Consider the following 20,898-nt stretch of genomic DNA (forward strand, 5'->3'; position numbering starts at 1 on the left):
GGGGCAGTTCTACTCTGTCCTAGAAGGTCAGGTCGCTATGAGTTGGAATCCACTCAAGGGCAATGGGCAATGGGTAGCAACATCTAGCTTTCCTTTTTTCTTTTGTGTCTTCAACATAATTGCTACAAATAACAGAAACTGAAGAGTGCTAATATGTAACTATTCAGGCTGCAAAACAGTTCTGGCAAGAGTAGAAAATAAGTTTCCTTTCAAAGACCCACACAGTGATCTAGAATGCTGGACAGAGGTGGGAGACCAAGTCGGTGCTGGTAGGCTCAGCCAGGAAGAGCACCCCCAAGCTGATAGCGGGTACCTGCCGGGAGCCGGGAGCCGGGAGCCGGGAGCCGGGAGCCGGGAGCCGGGCAGGCTGAGCCGGGCTTTCTCGGGGGACTGTACCGTCCAGTTCACAGGAAAGGTCCCCTGGCTGAAGGCCTCACTCACACAGCTCCATGGATAAACCTGTGACTATTCAACGAATGAGGAGCTAAGAGCCTGGAGAACATCCTTAATCTAAAAATCCCCATGTCTAAGGCAGAGCCTCGTGATCAGCCATTTAAGTACTTACTTATGGACAAAGTCTTCAAAGAACCAGAAACCGAGAAAGGCAGCAGTGAAACCACCATCCAGAGCACCCTCGGATGGACCCTGGACAGCAATGAACTGAACCCTTCAGACAGGTAGGTGGCTGCCTGCCTGGGATGCGGGTTCTGGCTGGGTCAGACAAGGTCAAGGCGGGGGGTGGAACACACCCATCACTGCACTCCTAGGCCCAGCAGAAACGGGGACATATGGGCGCCAAAAGGCCCGTACAAGACTGTAGACAGCAGCACTATCTGTAACAGCCCCAGACAGACAACCCCCCAAATGCCCATCGACAGCGGAATAGATAAATGAAGGGAGGCAACCACTCTCAGCTGCACGCAGTATCAGGTGGGTCTCACCAGCAACACGGAGTGAAAGAAACCAGACGCAGGAACAGCGCGTGCTCTATGTGTGACTCCGCTTTTAAAGTTCAAGGCAGATGAAAACTAATCCGAGATGTTAGAAGTCAAGATAGAGGTTCCTTCCCCTCAGGGTGGGAGACCTAGGGTGTGCAAATGGTTAACGTATGGCTGTTAAACGGAAGTTGGAGTCCACCCAGAGGTACCTTGGAAGAAAGGCCTGGCAACATACTTCGGAAAAATCAGCCATTGAAAACCCTATGGAGTACAGTTCTACTCTGACACACGTGGGGTTGCCATGAGTCAGAATCAACTCGACGGAAACTGGTTTCTTCCCCCCCGTCAAGTGGGTAGTGAACAAGGGGGGGGCACATGGAGGTGGAGGTGGGGCGGGGAATAGAGGGGGCCCTGGGTATGCTGGCCTCTTATTGCTTCCCAATCCAGGTGCTGGTTACACAGATGCGTAGTCTGTGGAAACGTCATCGCGCAGGACCCCGAGGATTTGGGCGTCTTTTTATGTCACACATCAAAAAACAGTGCAAGTAAATCAGGATGTTTAAGGAGGTCTCAACCCCACTGATTCCAAGCTGAAACTCCAAATAACACATAGATACTCAGAGGCCTAGGCTTGTTTATAGAAGCTAAAATTAAAGCAATGTTCTGTTTTGTTTTGTTTTGCTGTAATCGGGTTCATCAGCCTGAACTTCTACTAGGTAGAAACAGTGATGTTATCACAGCTCCTGGCAGCACCCAGACCTTTCAAAACAACAACACCCATGGGCAGCCAGAGAGGGGCTTCCGGAAGTGCCCTCCCTGGAAAAGAGGCTGGACTCGCGGCTCGCATACAGTGATGGCTACAAACGCCAGCAGCAGGGGATTCCAGCACAATCAGTTCTTCCAGGCCCATTTCTTTTCCATAAAAAAAGCTGGCAGGTTATTTCCAGTAACCCCACATTGTGCTGAAAGCCACCATTTGCCCTCACACTGAAACCATGCCACTGGCTTACCCTGAAGAACAAGGAAAATTCTCCCAGGAAACTAAGGTGGGTTTGAGTATCCTCCTGATGGAGGCATTCATAAGCATAAATATAAACCGATCACTGTCGAGTCAGCCCCATAGGACAGACTAGAACTGCCCCACAGGATTTCCAAGGAGCGGCTGGGGGATTCAAACTGCCGACCTTTTGGTTAGCAGCTGAGGTCTTACCAGTGCACCATACTTATGTATGCTTATATGTTCTTTAATGTCTTCTTTTCACATATCCTCAATGCTGTTAACACGGCCACACTAAAGCTCACTGAATGAAAACTAAATTCACACCCCAAAGATCCTATTCCCCTTTTCGGGTGATTATTTGAGAAAATGGTGACAGCGGCTTCAGTGTGGCTGAGTCCTGAGCTGGGAATCAACATGGGTCTATTTGCTGGTTGAATGTTGACATTTCTCAGGGCAAACATGAACCGTCTGTGAACACGGCCAGTAATTATTCAGAATTCTTCTCTCAAAACCATGGGAAGTGTTTCCCACCCTTTAAAATAAAAATAATAATAGTTTAAAAAAAAAAAAAAAAACCCTAACCACAATGCTAATGAAAATCAGACAGCATGAGCAGCTTTAAAGACCAGACAGTTGCTTGTGTAGAAACACTGTAGGAACACTCCAACACTGCAGCCCAAAAAAGACCATCCCCAGCAAACAGCCGAGAAGTGAGAAATGTGCAAAGGAGCCCCCGTTCAACAAAAACACCAATCTGTTCCCAGAGAGCTGGGCTGGCCACCTGTTCGGGGCCGGTGGCGAGCTCTGGTTCTCAAGGGAAGAGACAACACTGAAGCATTGGCAGGCCCGCCCCCCTGCCCCCTGCCTTGAGCCCTGATCCCCACCCTCAAGCCTAAATTTGCTCTGCTCCTTCCGGAAAACGTCCCGACCTCACACACAAGCAGGCCGTTTGGCTGGTGATTCAAAGCATCCTTCAGCAACCTCTTCTGACAGGGGTGGTATTTGTACTCCTTCCTCCTCAGCCCCCAGACACAACCTAGACACCCACATCTGGCCTTGCCAGAGTCCCTGGGCAGTGCAAATGGGTCACAAGCTCAGCTGCTAACTGCAAGGCTGGGAGTTCAAATCTAACCACGGGCATCTCCGAAGAAAGGCCTGGTGTTGTGGATTGAATTGTGTCCCCTCAAAATATGTGTTGTAATCACTAACCAATACAGTGGTTATAATCCTATTTGGGAATGGCTTTTCTTTGTTATGTTAATGAGGCAGTATTCCTGTAGGGTGCACCTTCAGTTAATCTTCCTTTGAGATATAAAAGCAAGATGAAGCCAGCAGAGAAGGAGGAAGATGATGACATACCACATGAAGGTCATCAAGGAACCAAGGAATGATGGCCTTCACCCAGAACCCCCAGAGAGAGAAGGCCTTCCCCTACAGCCGGTGCCCGGGATTCAGACTTCTAGCCTCCCAAACTGTGAGGAACTAAAATTCTGTTTGTTAAAGCCCCCCACTTGTGGTATTTCTGTTACAGCAGCACTAGTTAATTAGGACACCTGGCAATTTAGTTCCAAAAAATCAGACATTGAAAAACCCTAAGGAGCAGTTCCACTGTGAAACACGTGGGGTCGTCATGAGTCAGAGTGGACTGGATGGCAGCTGGGTTGTGCGTTTGTGTGTGTGGTGGTGTGCTCTTTGTTTGTTGTTGCCTTGGTCCGTGGAGTGCAGCACACTGGGGGATGGAAGGCTTTGGGCCCAAACACCAGCCCTGCTGATAGGCGAGTCAGCCCCCGCACCTCCTGCAGACTTCCCACGCTGGAAAACAGGAACCGGGGGACCTCTCTGAGGTCCCTGAGCAGCACCCAGCTCCCGGAAGCACAGGGCTCACTGTAGCACACACAGGGCCTGCACTCAGTACTGTGCAGGACGATACTAGAGGCTGCAAAGATTCAATTAGCATCTGTGCAGAGCGGTTTGTTTCACAGAGTGAGGAGGTACTTAACAAAGGGAGGAATTATGGAGCTAAGCACCAGATCAGAGCACAAACTCTGGATTTTAAAAATAGCTAAGCCTGATCCGCTTTGCAAAACTCAGTCACTTAAGCTACAGGCTCCAGGGTTCCACAGCCAGGTAGGGGGAAGGGAACAGGTTTATTTGAGTGTTGAGAAACACAAGACCAGACCAAATCAGTCGTTAAAGCAAGCCTGGGCCAGTCTGCAAACGACAAACACTTGCAGGGGATCTACAGGAAAAAATCAAACCAAACCAAACCAAACCCGCTGCCTTCCAGTGGCTTCAGATTCACAGCGACCATGTAGGACAGAGTAGAACTGCCGCCGAGGGTCTCCAAGGCTATAAACCTTTACAGAAGCAGACCACCACATCTCTGTCCTGCAAAGTGGCTGGTGGGTTCAACCACAGGACTTCTGGTTAGCAGTCTGGTAACCACTGTGCCACCAGGGCTCCTAAGAGAAAAAAGAATGCAAAAATAATGGATTTTTAGTCTTAACAACATAAAAACTCTTGTTTGGGCAAAACACAGAGGTAGCAGCAAGTTGCAGGGCCCCAGGGCTTGTTTGGAAGGTTTCTGCAGCTGCCAGTCTCCTTCTTCCTTCTGAGTCACTTCCTCGGGCTCCTCCAACAGCTCTTTTAAGCCATTAATAACATAGAAAACCAAGGCAGTTGCCTTGAGTCAATTCCGATTCCAACTCATAGTGACTCCGTGTGACAGAGCAGAACTGCCCCTATACCGTTTCCTAGGCTGTAATTTTTACGGGAGCAGATCGCGGTGGTTTCAAACCACCAAACTTGCAGTTAGTGGTGGTGTTGTTAGATGACGCCCAGTTGGTTCCAACTTACAGCAACCTTATGTACAACAGAAGGAAACACTGCCCAGTCCTACGCCATCCTCACAGTCATTACTACGTTTGAGCCCACTGTTGAAGGCACTGTGTCAATCTATCTCCTTGAGGAGTAGTCCTCTTTCTCCTCGACCTTTATGTTGAGGTGTAATTCATACTAAAGACTGTAGACTGATCTTCATCAGTTAAGTGCTTCAAGTCGTCTTAGTTTTCAGCAAGCAAGATTGTGTCATCTGCATATCGAAGGTTGTTAATGAGTCTTCCTCCAATCCTGATGCCCCGTTCTTCACATAGTCCAGCTTCTTGGATTATTTGCTCAGCATACAGATTGAATAAGTATGGTGAAAGGATACAACCATGACACACACCTTTCCTGACTTTAAACCATACAGTATCCCCTGGTTCTATTCAAACAACTGCCTTTTGATCTATGTACAGGTTCTGCATGAACACAATTAAGTGTTCTGGAATTCCCATTCTTTGCAATGTTACCCATAATTTGTTATGATCCACACAGTTGAATGCCTCTGCGTAGTCAATAAAACACAGGTAAACATCTTTATGATGTTCTCTGCTTTCAGCCAAGATCCCTCTGACACCAGCAACGATATCCCTTGTTACATGCCCTCTTCTGAATCTGGCTTGAACTTCTGGCAGTTTCCTGTCAACGTATTGCTATAATCATTTTTGAATGATCTTCAGCAAAATTTTACTTGTGTGCCATATTAATGGTATTGTTCAATAACTTCCACATTCTGTTGAGTCACCTTTCTTTGGAATGGGCACAAATATGAATCTTTTCCAGTTGGTGGCCAGGTAGCTGTCTTCCAAATTTCCTGGCATACACGAGTGAGCACTGCATCCATTTGCTGAAACATCTGAATGGATACTCCGTAAGTTCCTGGAGCCTTCAGCGGAGCTTGGACTTCTCCCTGCAGAACCATTGGTTCTTGATCACGTGCTACCTCTCCTGAAATGGTCAAATTCGACCAATTATTTTTGGGACAGTGACTCTGTGTGTTCCTTCTATCATCTTCAGATGCTTCCTGCGTCATTCAATACTTTCCACACAGAATCCTTCAACATTGCTACTCACGGCTTGAATTTTTCCCTCAGTTCTTTAAGAGTTCGGCTGCTAACCAAATGGTCGGCAGTTCGAATCTACCAGGTGCTCCTTGGAAACCGTACTGGGCAGTTTCACTCTGTCCTACAGGGTTGCTGTGAGTAGGAATCTACTCGGCGGCAACAGGTTTGGGTTTTTTTGGTTGTCTTCTCAAGCCGCCCACTGAAATTTTCTCTTCAGCTCTTTTACTTTACAATTTCTGCCTTTCACTTTAGCTACTCTATGTTCAGGCGCAAGTTTCAGAGTCTCTCCTCACGTCCATTTTGGTTTTTTTTTTCTTTCTTTCTTTCCTGTCTTTTTAATGACCTCTTGCTTTCATCCATCATGTCATTCCACAACTCGTCTAACTCATTTTGTCTTTGGTCATTTGTGTTCAATGCGTCAAATCTATTCTTGAGATGATCCCTAAATCCCGGTGGGAGATACTCAAGGTTGTACTTTGGCTCTCATGGCCTTGTTCTAATTTTCTTCAGCTTCAACTTGAACTTGCGTCTGAGCAATTGACGATCTGTTCTGCAGTGGGTCCCTGGCCTTGTTCTGACAGATGATATTGAGCTTTTCCATCATCTCTTTCCACAAATGTTGATTTGATTCCTGTGTATTCCACCTGTAGAGGTCCAAGTGTACAGGCACCATTTATGTTGTTGAAAAAAAGTATTTACAATGAATAAATCCTTGGTCTTGCAAAATTCTTTCATGTGATCGTTTCAATCACCAAGGCCATATTTAATTAACTACGGATCCTTCTTCTTTGTTTCCAACTTGCGCATTCCAATCACCAGTAATTTTCAATGCATCCTGATTGCATGTTTGATCAATTCCAGTCTGCAGATGTTGGTAAAAATCTTCAATTTCTTCACCTTTGGCTTTAGTGACTGGTGTGTAAATTTGAATAACAGTCATATTAAATGATTTTCCTTGTAGGCATATGGATATTATCCTTTCGCCGGCAGCATTATACTTCTGGATAGACCATGAAACATTCTTTTTGACGATAAACACGATGCCATTCCTCTTCCAGTTGTCATTCCCAGCATAGTAGACCATATGATTGCCTGATTCAAAATGGACCATACCAGTCCATTTCAGCTCACTAATGCCTAGGATATCAGTCTTTACCTATTCCATTTCATTTTCGCTGACTTCCAATATTTCTAGTTGCAGACTTCGTACATTGCCCGTGCCGATTATTAATGGATGTTTACAGTTGTGTCTTATTTTGAGTCATGCCACATCAGCAAATGAAGGTCCTGAAAGCTTGACTCCCTCCACATTATTACGGTTGACTCTGCTTTGAGGAGGCAGCTTTTCCCCAGTTGTCTTTTGAGTGCCTTCCAACCTGGGGGCTCGTCTCCAGGAACTATACCGAACAATGTTCCGTTGCTATTCATGATGTTTTCATCGGCTAATTTTTCTAGAAGTAGATCACCAGGCCCTCTTCCTAGTCTAAGTCTGGAAGTTCCCCTGAAACCAGTCTACCATGGGGACCCTGCCAATATTTGAAATACCAGTGGCATAGCTCCCAGCACCACAAAATGCACGCTACTGCCATACAGCAAATTGACAGACATGTCAGTAGTCAAGCACAAATCATTTGTAGCACCCAGGACCCTAACAAGACATAGCTCCTCTCTTTCCAGAAAGGCTCTGTTAGCTTAGAAACAGCAGTCACAGAACGCATCAGCTGCCAAGTTATCATAAAAAATGAATACTGAACCAGCCCATCTAAATATAGACGGACTATATAAAAATCAACAGCCCCCAGGAAGAGAGGAAGGAAAATCCACTCAGAACTAGAAGGAACCGGGACCCCTGCTGGTCCTCCCGACCTCCAGGATGCTCTTGGCAATGTCCATCCTCCACTTGCCCACAGCCAGGAAGCTCAGCACCCCGAGGGCACTCAGTCCCTCCCTGACATACCACAGAGGGCGCATGAGTGTGGACTTTGAAATCATGCAGACTTGTGGTTAATCCCGCCTCCACTATGGTTCGTTTGAGCTGTGTGTCCACCGGGCCCAGGGTGTCTTCATGTTGAGCTGCAGCGCAGGCTGACAGGAGCCTCCCCTACCCCGTGCAGACAGAAGGACTGCTGGGAAGAAGGAGCAGCGAGGTGCTGGCCTGCAGAGATGCTGAGTCAGCTTTGAGCTCTATCTAGACTGTTAAAGGGCTTCTCAAAGCGAGCACCAGGCCTGTGGTCTCAGCATTCCAGGAACCTGGTAAGAAGTGCAGATTCTCAGGGCCCCACCCCAGACCTCCAGAATTAGAAAGTCTGGGGGTGGGGCTGTAGGCCCAGTAATTTGTTTTTACAAGCCCTGGGGGTGAGTCCCATGCAAGCTCGGGTTTGAGAACCAGTGCTCTGAGGGTTAAGCTGAAGGTACTATATACATCAGAGGAGCCCTGGTGGCCCAGGGATTAAGCCCACCAGCCACTCCTCAGGAGAAAGATGTGGCAGTCTGCTTCCATAAAAGATTTACAGCCTTGGAAACCCTATAGGGCAGCTCTAACTCTGTCCTGCAGGGTTGCTATGAGTTGGAAACCACTCAATGGCAACAGATTGGGTTGGGTATGTTTGTCTGGAGCCCCTGGGTAATGCAAACATAAAGCACTCAGCTGATAACCGAGATACTGGAGGTTCGAGTCCCCCCAGAGGCACTTTGGAAGAAAAGCCTGGTGATTTACTTCCAAAATATCAGCCACTGAAAACCCTATGGAGCACACTTCTGACGCACAGGGTCGCCGAGTCGGAGTCAACTTGACAGCAGTTAAATGATTGTTAATCATTCGTCCCAATCAATAACACTGATTCTGCGTCTGAAATTCATTTACACTCCTCCAAAAAAAAAAAAACAAAACAACCTTTTGCTGACAGCAGAGTTAAAAAAAAACCTGCCAAAATTTGGCAAATAGATCTTTTTCTTCCCCATCTAAAGAAAATGCCATTCTGCTCCAAACAACACATGACATTTAACTCACGTCCAAGCTAACTCACCATATCCAACCCACCATATCCAAAAGGTACCCAGCCCTAACTTCTGTGCTGCCGTCACCAGCTTCAAAATGCCCTCCCTTCTGTCAGAAGACAAGCTCTGCGTCCTTTACCGGTGAGGAGAAAGGCCCAAGCTTCAGAGAAAGTGTCAGCCTCTCTGGCAAACCTATCAGTCAACAAACAATTCCCTGGCATCCTCCCGGGCCGACATGATCCTGGGCATCCTCCACGGCAGAAATGATACATCCAATCTCTGAGGATATAAAAGCAAACAAACCTACCAGTGCAGGGTTATTCACAATAGCCAAAAGGTGGGAATGACCCAGGGTCCATCAAGAGGTGAAAGAATAAACCAAATGTCGTCTATAACCAGGCAATGGAATACTATTCAGCCACAAAGAGAAACGTGTCTTGGAAGATGTACAGCCAGAATGCTCCTTAGAAGCGAGGATGGTGAGACTTCATCTCACGTACTTTGGACATGTTTTCAGGAGGGACTGGTCCCTGGAGAAGGACGTCATGCTTGGTTAGGTAGAGGGTCAGCAAAATACAGGAAGACCCTCAATGAGATGGACTGACACAGTGGCTGCAACAATGGGCTCAAGCATAGTAACGATTGTGAAGATGGTGCAGGACCGGGCAATGTTTCATTTTGTTGTATACAGAGTTGCTATGAGTTGGAAGCAACTGAAAGGCGCCTAACAATAACAAAGAGAAATGAAGTCCTAATCCATGCTATGACACAGATGAACCTTGGAGACAACATGCTGAGGGAAATAAGCCAGACCCAAAAGGACAAATACTGTATGATCCCACTTGTATGAGCTGCCTAGAATAAACAAATGTATAGAGACAGACCCCCACATGTCTGTCAGTTTGTCGTACTGTGGGGGCTTGCATGTTGCTGTGATGCTGGAAGCTATGCTACAGGTATTCAGATACCAGCAGGGTCATCCATGAAGGACAGATTTCAGCTGCGCTTCCAGACTAAGACTAGGAAGAAGGACCCGGCAGTCTATTTCTGAAAAGCATTCGCCAGTGAAAACCTTATGAATAGCAGTGGAACACTGTCTGATATAGTGCTGGAAGATGAGCTCCCCAGGTTGGAAGGCACTCAAAAGATGACTCGGGAAGAGCTGCCTCCTCAAAGTAGTGTCAGCCTTAATGACATGGATGGAGTAAAGCTTTTGGGACCTTCATTTGCTGATGTGGCATGACTGAAAATGAGAAGAAACAGCTGCAAACATCCATTAATAATTGGAACCTGGAATGTACGAAGTATGACTCTAGGAAAATAGGAAATCGTCAAAAATGAAATGGAACACATTAACATCGATATTCTAGGCATTAGTGAGCTGAAATGGACTGGTATTGGCCATTTTGAATCAGACAATCATATAGTCTACCATGCTGGGAATGACAACTCAAAGAGGAATGGTGTTGCATTCATCGTCAAAAAGAACATTTCAAGATCTATCCTGAAATACAACGCTGTCAGTGATAGGATAATATCCATACGCCTACAAGGAAGGCCAGTTAATACTATTATTCAAATTTACACACCAACCACTAGGGCCAAAGATGAAAAAATAGAAGATTTTTATCAGCTGCTGCAGTCTGAAATTGATCGAACATGTAATCAAGATGCATTGATAATTACTGGTGATTGGAATGAGAAAGTTGGAAACAAAGAAGGATCAGTAGTTGGAAAATATGGCCTTGGTGACAGAAACAATGCCAGAAATCGAATGACAGAATTTTGCAAGACCAACAACTTCTTCATTGTAAATACCTTCTTTCACCAAAATAAATGGCGACTATACACATGGACCTCGCCAGATGGAACACACAGAAATCAAACTGACTACATCTGTGGAAAGAGACAATGGAAAAGCTCAATTATCACCAGTCAGAACTAGGCCGGGGCCGACTGTGGAACAGACCAGCAATTGCTCATATGCAAGTTCAAGCTGAAACTGAGGAAAATCAGAGGAACTCCACAAGAGCCAAAATATGACCTTGAGTATATCCCACCTGAATTTAGAGACCATCTCAAGAATAGGTTTGACATGTTGAACACCAATGACCGAAGAGTGGACAAGTTGTGGAAAGACATCAAGGACATCACACATGAAGAAAGCAAGAGGTCACTGAAAAGACAGGAAAGAAAGAAAAGACCAAGATGGATGTCAGAGGAGACTCTGAAACTTGCTCTCAAACATCGAGCAGCTAAAGCAAAAGGAAGAATTGATGAAGTAAAAGAACTGAACAGAAGATTTCAAAGGGCATCTCGAGAAAACAAAGTATTATAATAACATGTGCAAAGAGCTGGAGATGAAAAACCAAAAAGGAAGAACATGCTCGGCGTTTCTCAAGCTGAAAGAACTGAAGAAAAAATTCAAGCATCAAGTTGCAACAGTGAAGGATTCTATGGGGAAAACATTAAACGATGCAGAAAGCATCAAAAGAAGATGGAAGGAATACACAGAGTCATTATACCAAAAAGAATTAATTGACATTCAACCATTTCAAGAGGTGGCATATGACCAGGAACCGATGGTACTGAAGGAAGAAGTCCAAGCTGCTCTGAAGGCATTGGCGAAAAACAAGGCTCCAGGAATTGATGGAATATCAATTGAGATGTTTCAACAAACAGATGCAGTGCTGGAGGTGCTCACTCGTCTACGCCAAGAAATATGGAAGACAGCTTCCTGGCCAAATGACTGGAAGAGATCCATGTTTATGCCTATTCCCAAGAAAAGTAATCCAACCGAATGTGGAAATTATAGAACAATATCATTAATATCACATGCAAGCAAAATTCTGCGGAAGGTCATTCAAAAACGGCTGCAGCAGTATATCGACAGAGAACTGCCAGAAATTCAGGGTGGTTTCAGAAGAGGACGTGGAACCAGGGCTATCATTGCTGATGGCAGATGGACCCTGGCTAAAAGCAGAGAATACCAGAAGGATGTTCACTTGTGTTTTATTGATTATGCAAAGGCATTCAACCATGTGAATCATAACAAATTATGGATAATGTTGCAAAGAGTGGGAATTCCAGAACACTTAATTGTGCTCATGAGGAACCTTTGCATAGGTCAGGAGGCGGTTGTTCAGACAGAACAAGGGGATACTGATTGGTTTAAAGTCAGGAAAGGTGTGCGGCAAGGTTGTATTCTTTCACCATACCTATTCAACCTGTATGCTGAGCAAATAACACGAGAAGCTGGACTACATGAAGAAGAACCGGGCATCAGGGTTGGAGGGAGACTCATTAACCTGGGTTATGCAGATGACACAGCCTTGCTTGCTGAAAGTGAAGAGGACTTGAAGCGCTTACTAATGAAGATCAAAGACCACAGCCTTCAGTATGGATTGCATCTCAACATAAAGGAAACAGAAATCCTCACAACTGGACCAATGAGCAACATCATGAAAAATGGAGAAAAGATGGAAGTTGTCAAGGATTTCATTTTACTTGGATCCATAGTCAACAGCCATGGAAGCAGCAGTCAAGATATCAAAAGACGCATTTCATGGGGTAAATCTACTGCAAAGGACCTCTTCAAAGTGCTGAAGAGCAAAGATGTCACCTTGAAGACTAAGGTGCGCCTGACCCAAGCCATGGTATTTTGAATCGCATCCTGCATGTGAAAGCTGGACAATGAATAAGGAAGACCGAAGAAGAGTTGACGCCTTCGAATTGTGGTGTTGGCGAAGAATATTGAATATACCACGGACTGCCAAAAGAACGAACCAATCTGTCTTGGAAGAAGTGCGGCCAGAATGCTCCTTAGAGACAAGGATGGTGAAACTGCGTCTTACGCACTTTGGACATGTTGTCAGGAGGGATCAGTCCCTGGAGAAGGACATCATGCTCGGCAGAGTACAGGGTCAGCAGAAAAGAGGAAGACCCTCAGCGAGGTGGATTGACACAGTGGCTGCAACAATGAGCTGAAGCATAACAACGATTGTAAGGATGGCGCAGGACCGGGCTGTGTTTCGTTCCGTAGTGCATAGGGTCGCTATGATTCAGAACCGACTCAACGGCACCTAACAACAACAATAGAGACAGAAGTTAATTAGTGGTTACCAGGGCCTGGGGGGGAGGGGGAATGGGGAATTATCGCTTAATGGGCACCGAGTTTCTGTTTGGGGTGCTGACAAACTTCGGGAAACAGATAGTGATGGCAGCTGTACAACATAAAAACAAAGCCCACTGATGCTGAGTTGGTTCCGACTCACAGCAACCCTACAGGACAGAGGAGAACTGCCCCATTCGGTTTCCCAGGCTATGAATCTTTAAGGAAGCAGACTGCCATATCTTTCTCCCACAGAGCAGCTGGTATGTTCAAACCACCAACCTTTTGGTTCGCGGCCGAGAGCTTTAACCACTGGGCCACCAGGGCTCCTTGCACAACCTGGTCAATGTAATTAATGCTACTTAATTACACCTTCAAAATGGTTAAAATGGCAATTTTTTTTGGTTATATATATTTCACCAAAAATAACTTTTTTTAAAAAGTTATTTTTAAAAAAACCTGATTTCTGCCCACAAGGAGCTCCCAGACTACCGGGCTGGAGTGGTATGAGAAGGTGAGCTGAAGAGGGCTAGGGGCACACGGCAGGGAAAGTGTCACAGGCCAGTGACATCAGGGATGGGCCTGGGAGGATATGGGACAGGCGGGGCAGCGGGCATTTCAGAGTCTGAGGTGTGAATCTGGATGTGTAAGGGGTGCCCAGGCTGTGGGGGCCTCGGATGCCAGGTGAGGTGTGGGAGTAGACCTGGAAGCAACTAAGAGCCCACTGAGCAGGATTCTTAGGGAGGAGATTGTACAATTTGTATCAATAGTTTAAAGTTCCCATCCCTGCGCCTTTGCGTAGACTTGAAATAGTATTAACACGGTCAATATTGTTGTTAGTTGTCATTAAGTCGATTTCAACTCATAGCGACCCCATGTGACAGAGCAGAACTGCCCCATAGGGTTTCCTAGGCTGTCATCTTGCGAGAGCAGATGACCAGGTCTTTTTCCTGCAGAGCCACTGGGTAGGTTCGAACCACCAACCTTTCAGTTAGCAGCTGAGTGCTTAACCACTGTGCCACCAGTGCTCCTTTTATATGGTTGATAGTGACAAAGAAGATGCTTGTTTCAATAATCACACACCTGTAGCCACTAGACTAAATACATTTCAATGTGAACATAAACTCAAAAAAGCTTTGCCAAGGTAAGCAACTTGGCAGAGAGCACAATGGCTTCTGGTTATTTGCAGCATTCTGGAGCCTTCCACCTTGGGTGAAGGGTTCACATACATGTAGCACATCCTTGCATGGTTTGCACACAGCTTGTAAGGTGTGGTGCAAACAGTTTGTGCTCGACTACTAATTAAAGGTTGGCAATTTGAATTCACCCAGCGTTACCACAGAAGAAAGGTCTGGCAATCTTCTCCCGTAAAGATTACAGCCAAGAAAACCCTACGGAGCAGTTCTACTCATAACACATGGGGTCGCCATGAGTCAGAATCGACTTAACAGCAACGGGTTTGGGCTTCTTTGTTTTGTTTTGTTGAGGGGATTATTAATAACCAGGGCTCAATTCACGTCCAATAAGGAGGTTAGAGGGTCAGCACTCAGGTGGGCTCAGCTCAGCTCATCTGTCAGAGAAGTTTCTGGAACTGTACGCACCTCAGAGACAGCAACTATGTCACGGGCCTGCTACAAGGGTGAACTGAAATGATGCAGGTGAGCACTCAGCATGCTGCCTGGCAGAGATCTCAGCCTTAAGTGGGTCCCTGCCCGTGGGGCTCCCACAGGAAGAAAAGTGTGGGGTGCCTTCTCAGGTCCGCAAATGTCTGGCCTTGAACACTCTGAGGGAGCCCTGGGATGCCCCCCTCTCTGGTGAAGACGCCCTTCCCAAGCAGTTGGGCAGAGTTCTCAGCCAGCCCAGAGTTAGACCTCTGGAGCCCCTGGGAGAAAGCACACAGGTGGGGCCAGGGGAGAGCCTACCACTGCCTGGGGAGGGTGGGGGCTCAGTCTTATGAACTGCCAAGCTTCCCAGGACCTGGCATTGCTGCTTCCCTGCTGCCTAAACTGGCCGTGTTATCATTCAAATCACAGTGCCACTGCTGGCATGCGGAATTACTGCGTGAGATGCTAATAGAGGCTTTAGCCTTAAACGAAGAACAAGCTTTATTTAACAAGAAAAGCAGTTGACTCATTGCCCTCAGCCTGTCAGCCTGGACCAGCACGGAAAACCTAGACAAGCTGTTCAAAGTGGAAGCAAGGGTGGATTCAGGCTCATTTCTGGGCAGGTGAGGTGTGGAGAATGCCAGGTTACCTGGCTACATTACACAGCATGCTGTGCCCCTAGAAGACACCCCAGAAATCCAATTAGTCTAATCTGACAACAATTGGCGATGCTTCCTTAAACCTCAGGGATTTGGGGGAGGGAAGACGAAATCTCTCAAAGTATAAAATCAAGATAGAAAATGACTCCACTGCGATTCCCTGCCTGTATACCTCATGCACAGACAGCACCCGTCTGTCAGTGGAGGCTTGTGTGTTGCTGTAATGTTGGACAGGTTTCTGTGGAGCCTCCAGGCTGAGACTAGGAAGAAAGGCCTGGCAATCTACTTCCAAAACAATGAAAACCCTATGGATCACAACAGTCTGATCTGCAGCCGATCCTGCAGACTGGTGCACGACCAGGCAGCGTTTTCATTCCGTTGGGCTTTAGGTCACCAGGAGTCGGCAGCCAACTGAACAGCAGCCACAAGAACAGAACAGCATTTTAAAACAAGACTGAGGGCAAGATGACACGTCCCGTGGCTGCAAAGAGGACCCCGGTACCATTTTTATTTGGGGAATCTTGGTGAACTCTATTAAAATATATTAAATTCAGTGGCTCTGTGAGAGATTTCCAACCAGACCCACTTCGACTGACTCCGAAATGAGCATCAGCCAAAACGCCCTTCCCTCCGACAAGGCCAGGGCTCACTCCAACAGCCAAACTCCCTGAGACACCAGAAAGTGGGACGCTTTAAATAAATCACGGTGCGAGCAAAAGCTGGGATAGTACGCTGCCACGAAAAATCACGTCTTCAAAACCACTTCCCATCGCTAGGCAGTGCTCTGTAGGAACCACTCCAATTTTTCTCTGTAACTGCAGAAGAAAAAAAAAATCCCAGCTAGATCCAATCTCAAATGCGCACAGTTCTGTCTGCTGGGATTACGGTGCTTTCTGAGCTATTTGCTATGACACACATACACCGTTGTCAACTGGTTACATCTGAAAACTCAGGAAGGTTTACATTTTGCGTGAACCAAAAGGTTGAAGCACCTCTGAAGAAAGGCCTGGCAATCTACTTCCAAAACATCAACCACTGAAAACCCTATCGAGCACAGCTGCACTCCGGCGTACGTCACGTCACCACAGGTAGGAATGGACCCCGCAGCAACCAGCACCGGCACCATCCTAGCCGTCAAGGTTTACAGGCAGAAGCAGACGGAGGTACATTTTTTGGGGTGAAACACACTTCAGTTACTGTGATGTTAGTGGCACAGATCTAATTACCAGACTGGGTTCCTGCAACCTCCTGCACTCTCAGCACCCCGCAGTGATGCCCTCAGCTTCAGCCCTAGTGACTAGCCCACACCCCACGAATCTGTGCAAAAGTGTTTCTGCAGAGTTCTGGTCTCATCCAAAAATGTCTTCCTGCCACAACTGAGCTATCCTTTCAATGTCCAACATGTCAACTCAGTCGCTATATGTCACAACCGGATCAGGAAATGTGCAAAGCCTGGCAGAACATCTCATGGGACAAACGAACTCACATTTCATTAGAGGCCGCAGGGTAGGATGCTCAGAAAGTGAGGCTGAGGCGGGCTGCAGGCCTGGGCTCTCCTGTAACCACCCCTGCTTCAGATTCCACTCTGAGCAACTGCACTCAGAGGTTCAGGGGTCTTTATCCTCCCTGCACCTTCTCCCCTCCCATACAAAGTGTGGAGAGCAAAGCTGCCCCGCCCCCATACACAGACAGGCTTGTAAGAGACTGTGAATACAAGAAGATTGCTGCAGAACTACTATACAAATGAAAGGTGGTATCATCATTCATTGGAATGCGTAGAACAGCAGCACAGCTGAGCAGTCCTGAAGCCTCATTAAGTTAACTGCAGCTCTGACACGATACAGGTATTCCTTTTCCTAACAGAAAAATAGGAGCGCCATCAAAGCCTAAGTAGGCTTAGTCCACCGATTTTCAGTCTTACTAAAAAGACAAGGCTTCCCACCAAGAAAGAGCCTAGAATCTCAAATATTAAATGAAAGCACCAAGCTATTGAAAAATCGTCATCTAGGAACCACGCAAACATAAAACTCCGAGGAAAACTGCAACCGCACCCTCTTGCCAGAAAGTCAAACCGCTTTGCTGGAGCCGCTCGGAACTCCAGTGCTCAGCTTCAAGACAGGATGTGGACACAGGACGCCGTGAATCACACTCTGCCAGAGGTCTTCCTAGAGCGCTACGGTGTCTCAGCCAGGTGTGCTCAATCCTTGGCACCAGCTTTCAGAGTGTTTCATCAGACTTCTGCGGAGGCAGCCCGGGAGCTAAAAAGAGGCACCATTCACGTCTACCACAACAGAGAGACTGGGCTCTCAATGAATCTTTCTGCACCATCAACTGATGCCCAGCAGGTGGGTGCAGGTTCAATGGGTTCCCCTCTTCAGTCCTGCCAGAGGCACACAGCACTGTGGAAACACCTTCAGCAGCCCACAGAGTGGCCAGGTTTCCTGGGGTGAGTGACACGGACAGCCAGGCCCCCTGCAAGTCCTGGAAGAAGTAAGTCCCCTATGGATACCACTGTCCGGTCAGCCAGGATGGCCAAGGAACAGTTAAAGTTTATGGGGCTGCCAAATGCCAAGTGGGCCAGCCACTCAATATCCACCTGCTCCACCTAACTGGCAAAGTTTCCAACCAGAAGGCAGTGGGGTTAGTGGTTCAGGCTACATGGTGCCCCCTCACAGGCAGATGGAGCAGAACTGGGCCAGGCCTGCAGCCAGGCCTTCAGACACACTCTGGCCAGGTCTTGGCACACTCTCAATGTCTCTCAACAGAGGCACTGACGGCCTCTGGGTAGGACAGGTCTGCACTGTGGACAGCCCACCCCAAGGCCTCTGACCACCCCTGGTCAACAGTGACAAGAAGGGGCAGACTGTTGCTTGCTTGTGGCTGGAGTATGACACCACATTCCCTGATGTACTCCACCTGGTCTCCCAGGTGAGTCTTGGCAGGACCAAAGGGACAAAGCAAGGAGACCATTCCAGAGCCAAGAAGCAGAAAAACCAGAGCACTGGTGATCCAGAGTGAACACAGCCCTCTCCTACGGGGGCCAAAGCCCAGCCGGACCTCGGAGAGGATGGCCTGGTTCAGGATCTACAGCGGGGCAACAGCTGACAGCAGCCTCCGCTTCGGTGACCTCCCAGGGCCAGGCACTTGAAAGTGAGACCCTCAAGCGGGGGTAGAGCGCTTCCTCTAATGTGGCCCAGGACTTGAGCCCGGAAACACTACCCCAAGGCCAGATTTGCATAGGGACAGCTGGACCTGCCCAGACACGGGTCCTAGCTAGCTTTCTGCATCGACCAATTTCAACGCCTCCACTCTATGGGCAAAGAGAAGGGGGCAGCCCCGGACCGTCGAGCTCCTGGCAGGAGCCTCACCCCAACAGCAGTACTTCTCAACACACGTCTTCAACGTCCAGTAGGACGCTCGCTCAGCGCAGGCTGAGAACCAACCTGTCACGGGCCCGGAGGCGCCACCCTCCAGCTGCCCCCAGGCGACGGTAGGACCCGGCCACTAGGGCCCCGCGACTCCCCTCCGCGGGCGGCCCAGGACGCGGCGGCCCCGAGCCACTTTCTCACCGGAGGCTCTATTGTCCATTATCGAATTAGCGCTGCCGATCCATCCTCCCGGGCATTGCTTCCGGCGCGCCGGGAGCAGGCGGCGCGGCCAGGCTCCCGCTGCCCGGCCCTGGGCCTCGGCCCGCCTGGCAGGAAAGCAGCCCCGCAGGGTGAGCCCGCGGGGAGGCCGAGCGGGCGCGAGTACACCGCGCGCACCCCGCGCATTCCAGCCCGCGGCGCCGGCGCTCACCTTCGATGGCGATGACGTGCTCCCGAATCTGGCTCTGCAGCACCGGCTCCTCCACGCGCTCCAGCAGCTCGTAGATGGAGTAGATGTTGGGGTGGACCGACTCGAAGCGCTGGATCTCGGCCCGGATGGCAGCCGAGTTGGCCAGCTGCTGCTGGTAGTTCATGGTGCAGACGCCGCGCCCGGAGCCGCGCGCCCTCCGCCGCCGCCGCCCCGCGCCCCGGGGCCCGCGGGCCACCGAGCCCGGGCCGCCGCAGCCCCCCGGGAGCCGGGCCCGCCGGCGGGGCACGGAGCAGCGAGAAGAAAGGGCGGGCGGAGCAGGCGCGGAGTCCGCGGCTCAGTTCATGGCCGGACGCGCGGCCGCGAGCGAGCGGGCCCGGCACCCAGGTCAGCGGGCCGCCCGCGGGGAGCGCGCCCCCATGGAGCGCCGGCGGGCGGGCCGCCGGGAGAGGCTCGCGCGGGCACCGGCCCTCCACAGCCGCCTTCCAGCCTAGGAGCTGCCCGGCCGGGCAGCCATTAAAGCCCGGGGCCCAGGGCCGCCCCGGCAGTGGCCGCGCCGCTCGGGGCGCCCGGCCGCGCTGAGTCCGCGCGCTGCGTGCTGCGCCGCCGGCGCACCGGGCCCCGCGCCGAGCCGCCGTGCGCCGCCCGCCGAGCCGCCCCGACCGCCGGCGCCTTGCAAGCCGCGGCCCGCTCCGCGCCGCCCCTCCCCGCACGCAGGGCTCCGGCCACGTCGGCCCCGCCCCGCCGCGCCCGCCGCCGCCGCCGCCCTCCGGCCGCTGCGTCCTCCGCGGCTTCCCAGCGCGCCGGATCCCGGGGAATTGCGCCAGGCTCCGCCCCCTCCCGGCTCTGGGCTTCCTGGGACTTGTAGTCCGCGCCGCGCCGGGCCCCTCGGGACGCGCGGACAGGGCGCGCACTGCGTTCTCTGCTCGGCGCGCGGCCGGGGCGCGGGGCCAGGGCGCTGGAGCGGGCGGCGGGTGGGCCCTGCTGCTAAACCCCCTCGCCCTCCTGGTTCCGCTCTTGCCGGGCCCGGCTCCCCTCTCCGCGACCACGCTCACCCGGGCTCCGCACCCCCCCGGCCCCGCATCCCCTGGCACCGGTCCCTCCTGGCTCCGCTTCCCTCGGTGCGGCTCCCGCCCTCTGGGCCCACTGCCCTCGGCCCCGCACGCCCGGCTCCGCTCCCGCCCGGCCCCGCTCCCACCTGGCGGTCTCGGGGCCCCGCGTGGCCCGGCCCCTGTCCCAGAACCTCGGGCAGGGGACGCAGTCTGTGGACCTCGGTTTGGTTTATTCCCAAGCGTCCGGGGCATCTGGGACTCGCCACGGTCATTCTGTTTGCGCCCTCCCTCCCCCAGTTTGTTTTTTTGTTTTTTACTTTCTGTCCCCTTTTCCAAGTGACATGAGTGTTTCTTCTTGGTAAGACCCTCCTTAGCCTTGGGAACTCGGCGTCCATGCTCCACGAGTGAACTGAAATTTAGGCGGGGGTGCGAGGGGCACCAAAACACCAGGGGGCTTCCTGGGCATCCTTTCCATTAAAGAAAACGAGAGAGATGGGTATCTGGCTGCAGCCAGCCTGAGCGCCGCCGCCTCCTCGGCGGTGTCCCCAGCTCGCCCCCTCGCCTCTCCGCAAGCTCAGCGCCCGCCACGGGGGGACCGCACCGCAGCAGCCCCGCGGGCAGAGGTCTGGTCCTACAGTCTCGGGACAAACAGGGTGATTATAGTTTTGCCGAAGCGCTGGGACTGCTCAGCGCTCTCACAGGACCTTGGTTTGTGCGCACTGGCCAGTCCCTGCGCCGACTCATCCCAGTGATTTTTTTGAAGCCTAACTGATACTCCCACGCTTCCCTGCTTATAGC

General features: G+C 50.2%; 1 protein-coding gene across 4 annotated transcripts in view; it reads right to left on the reverse strand.

Moving 5' to 3' along the window:
• The window catches only part of AGAP1 (ArfGAP with GTPase domain, ankyrin repeat and PH domain 1), a 672,497-nt gene extending 653,257 nt beyond the window's left edge, over positions 1 to 19,240 (reverse strand). For all 4 annotated transcript variants that reach the window (XM_064286507.1, XM_064286508.1, XM_064286506.1 and 1 more), the window contains exon 1: positions 19,052 to 19,240. In XM_064286507.1, the coding sequence (XP_064142577.1) occupies positions 19,052 to 19,214 (163 nt within the window). In that variant the 5' untranslated portion in view covers positions 19,215 to 19,240. The remainder of the gene's footprint in view (positions 1 to 19,051) is intronic.
• Positions 19,241 to 20,898: the final 1,658 nt, after the last annotated feature.

Source organism: Loxodonta africana, chromosome 6 (genome assembly GCF_030014295.1).
Source record: "Loxodonta africana isolate mLoxAfr1 chromosome 6, mLoxAfr1.hap2, whole genome shotgun sequence".
Classification (NCBI taxonomy): domain Eukaryota; kingdom Metazoa; phylum Chordata; class Mammalia; order Proboscidea; family Elephantidae; genus Loxodonta; species Loxodonta africana.